Source organism: Poecilia latipinna, unplaced genomic scaffold (assembly GCF_001443285.1).
Source record: "Poecilia latipinna isolate Pla-1442-1.1 unplaced genomic scaffold, P_latipinna-1.0 Scaffold2922, whole genome shotgun sequence".
Lineage (NCBI taxonomy): Eukaryota > Metazoa > Chordata > Actinopteri > Cyprinodontiformes > Poeciliidae > Poecilia > Poecilia latipinna.
The window spans coordinates 54,655-58,610 of NW_015115538.1; the positions used below are offsets into that span (position 1 = coordinate 54,655).

The 3,956-nt window shown below is 39.7% G+C and overlaps 1 protein-coding gene across 2 annotated transcripts in view; it reads left to right on the forward strand.

Moving 5' to 3' along the window:
• Positions 1 to 3,956, forward strand: part of LOC106939599 (porphobilinogen deaminase) — a 17,068-nt gene extending 13,112 nt beyond the window's left edge. The window contains exons 10-14 of one of the 2 annotated variants that reach the window (XM_015022049.1): positions 103 to 141; positions 231 to 350; positions 439 to 492; positions 1,449 to 1,535; positions 1,614 to 3,956. In XM_015022049.1, the coding sequence (XP_014877535.1) occupies positions 103 to 141; positions 231 to 350; positions 439 to 492; positions 1,449 to 1,535; positions 1,614 to 1,787 (474 nt within the window). In that variant the 3' untranslated portion in view covers positions 1,788 to 3,956. Of the gene's footprint in view, positions 1 to 102; positions 142 to 230; positions 351 to 438; positions 493 to 1,448; positions 1,536 to 1,610 lie in introns of both variants that reach the window. The other variant, XM_015022048.1, reaches the window with a different exon arrangement.

Consider the following 3,956-nt stretch of genomic DNA (forward strand, 5'->3'; position numbering starts at 1 on the left):
ATTCAGTAAAATGTCGTGGTCAACAGTGTTGAAAGCTGCACTGAGGTCTAAGGATGTTTCTGATTGGTTCACATCTAACAAACTCTCTGATCCTACTTGTAGATCCTGGAGCCTGAAGACTGTATGTATGCTGTTGGACAGGTAGAGGAATACATTTTGTTCAATTTGTGTAATGGAAAGGTAACTGTACACAATCGTGTTGTAGTGAACCCCTGTGTGTTTGTGTTCAGGGGGCTTTGGCAGTGGAGGTCCGGGCCAGAGATGCAGACATCCTGGAGATGGTGTCTGTCCTCCATGACCCTGACACTGTGCTGCGCTGCATCGCTGAGAGAGCTTTCCTCAAACAACTGGTACAACAAAAACCTGCGTTATTTTAACAAATTTGTTAGTGTTTAAATTAAGGAGTTGATTTTTATTCAGAATAACTTTTACTAATAGGAGGGCGGCTGTAGTGTTCCTGTGGCTGTGCACACCAAGGTGAAGGAGTCCCAGGTAAGAATGCTGGAAAGAGGAGGACTCTGCCCTGTTGGTTACTGCCTGCTGCTTTGACTGTATAAAGTACGGCTACGGTGCATATGGGCCCCTCATTTCTCCCAAACCACTCATTCCTCTGGTATCAGTCCCTCCCAGTTCAAGTTACGATATCATACAGCAACTTGTAAACACTTTAAGAAAAGTAAACCATTTATTCCAACTGGGTCGGCACCGGAAATTAAAAATGCATAGTTATAAAGTAGAAGTAGTATTAAGATAGTCATTGCTTTAGCTGTAGCTAAATGTATAAAGTTAGTTACCATAAGCTAACTTCATAGTTAGCTATTATTAGCTACAGTCAGATATTACCTAACTGTCGTTAATAACTGTATAAAGTCAGGTTGTATTAGCTAATATTAGCGATAACTAGCTAATGTTAACTAACTGCATAAAGTTAGTTAGCATTAGCTAACTGAGGAAAGTCAGTTGGTGCTACTGTCAGCTAATTGTATAAAGTTAGAGAGTATTAGCTAACTTTAAACAGTTAGCTAATATAACCAAGGGGAGTCTGGGTTCTCTTGCTTAGCTGACTGCTGCCCCCGTGACCTGAGCTCAGATAAGATGATGGATGGATGAACATGAAATCTTAAAAAATGTAAAAATTAAGGATTTTGTGAATTCTTACTCATTCACTGATTTAACAAACACAGGCCTGCTTCCCTCTGATTAACTCAAACCAGTCACTTGCAGACTTGACTTCAACAAACGCATTTACATACTGATTGTCCAAACCAACAGGTTAAACTCTACTGTATTGATCTAAAATGAGACACACGATTTCGATTTTCCAGTCAACCCTACTTTATGCTGTTTGACACATATTTGTGCATCAGTTTGACAAACTTCTTCAAAAATATTCTTGAAGACATAAGGAAATTTTCACTCAAACTGTAAACCTGCCCATCCTTTTTCAGCTCTACATGACCGGCGCCGTGTACAGTCTAGATGGATCACAGAGCATCAAAGAAACCATGCAGACCAGCATCGCTCCCGGTGACGAAGTGAGTGTGAAAGTGTTGCTCTTCTTCCAACTGTCAATTCTCAGGTTTAATCTTTCTACTGATGTCCACTCTCAGCAGAGCCTGGAGAGGGTGGACGAGCAGGTCCAGAGAGTGGGAGTCACAGCCATGAAAGTCCCAGCTGAAGCCCAGGATGCGGCTGAGCGGCTGGGCATCAAACTGGCTGATTTACTGCTAAGCAAAGGAGCCAAGGAGATCCTGACTGTGGCCCGGCAGCTCAATGACGCCAGATAATCCCATCCCCTAAATCCCCCTCCCCCATACCTCCAATGGAAGGGACTGTCTGTTCAGTCTAACGCAACTTTGTTTCAAGTAAAACCACAACCTCCATCTTATGTGGTGCTAATTTAAAGCCCAGTCGATTAAGAAACAGTGTTGTGCAGACACTACTTGAACCAAAGTTGCACTCAGAACATCAGTTTGTTAGGAGTCCCTTCTGTTTGTGGGTCTTGGTTTGGGTGTTAGCCTGTACTTACCTCAGTGAACCATCTCCTTAACCACACACACATCAGCCCACTGGGATGATCTGGGAGGAACACAAATGGCCTTCAGCACCTGCATCACCAACTGAAACGAGTCCAGGACGTGTCACCATAATCCAAGTGACACAGGAAGGAAGAGCTTATCTGCACTGTTATTAAAAACAAAAACGCATTCCCTTTTTAAAGCTTTCATAATGCATGTTCTGAATGTGCATGATTTTCACAACATGCATCCTACCTCTTTAAGAGAGTAAATGTATTCATCACAGTAAGCTGGAAGGAAATGTTGAGTCCAATGCTGCCTGTACCAGAACTAGAGAGTAAGGCTGGGATCTGCACAACTCTGCACTGAACCAGACATTTTAACGCTTGATGCTGTGGCTTCAAAACCGTTCCTGCAGTTCAGTTTTCTGTTCTTTACAAACAGAGATGTTTTAAGTTTTACTTACAATGTGAAAAATGTTTGCATGAATAGAAAATGGCTGGCAAGAGCAGGTGATTAGAACTGCGTTCGCACAAACATTCGAATATGTGTGTCTGAAATTACGTGGCTATTTCAGCCTCACTGAGGTTCCTCTGATACGTGAGGCTCAGGCTGCTCTGAGGGTCTGGCGGGATCATAGCAATGGTCTTTTCATATAAATTTGAGACTTGAATTATTTCCTTATCTAACTGCTTTTTACAAAAACATAAATAAAGCAAAAATTATTAGGCGTGTTGCTGAAAACTACCCTATGACCTTTAAATTAATGATATAACATGTATTTATTTGTATATTTTCATACATAGAAAATGAAAAACACTTGCTAAATTCTGAAGAAATATTTGAGGGAAGAATATATATTTTTTTGCTCTACAGAGTAACACCGTCTACCTATCTGTTCCTGTACCTGGCCTGTAGTTGTCGCTAGGCAACAGGACTAGTGCTCTGCTAGTTTTTAGATTACGACTTCCTGTACTTTTTAACATCACAAAATATTCCCAAACAGCAGAAATTGTCTCGTAAGTGAGACTTTTTTTGTTTTTTCTGTCAGCTGACTGGCAGTGAGCAGCAGCAGGTGAGTTAAGGACGGCGATGCATCCTAATGGAACCTTGTTGTACCTTGATGTAAGGAGCTGGCCCCAGGCCAAATAAAGTCACATAAAATGATATGTACTATCTAATTGATCTAAAATTAAAAACTAACATAATCTGAAATGTATTTTCTATTCTAATATAAATATATGATATTCACTTTATCAACCATATATAATCTAAAAATACATGCAGACATTTGTAGATCAGTGAGAGAACAGGGCTACTGTTTATCGCATTTATCCATCAATGTGAGTCTGCACCAGAAACAGCTGTGTGTGGTAGTTCTCGGGTGCCATGGCTTGAAAACATAGCAAATTCTGAGAACGGATAATATTCAATATGGAAGATGGTGGCACTAAGTTAAACTATGTCAGATAGTAATGGAAATGGCATCATATAATAGCTAAGCCTTCTGGATTCTGTAAACTCTGCTGTAGTGATGTCTTCCTTTATGCTACACTTCATATTTCTAAGCCATTGCTCAGAATGTAATTGCTTCTCTTTGATCCAGGTGCCATTCGTGTAAGCTATAGGATTTATGCTGAAGTCGACTGGGTATCTGCCTCCTAAAAAGTACTCTTATGTTCTGTTTCTTTGATACTTCTCAGTCAGGCTTAATGTTTTTATCAGTACAGTTAGTTTGATGCTATGTTTTTCGTATAATTTTTCTAGTTTAAGCGTTATTTTTGAAAAAAAAAGGTGATGCTGGTTATAAATGTTTTTTTCAGCTTTAATTTCTATTTTAATCAACAGACTTTTCTAGCAATAACAGCTCAACGTGCAAAAAACATGTTTTTCTTGTGATTTGAAACATTTGTTAATAAAGAAAGTGTGTTTAACATC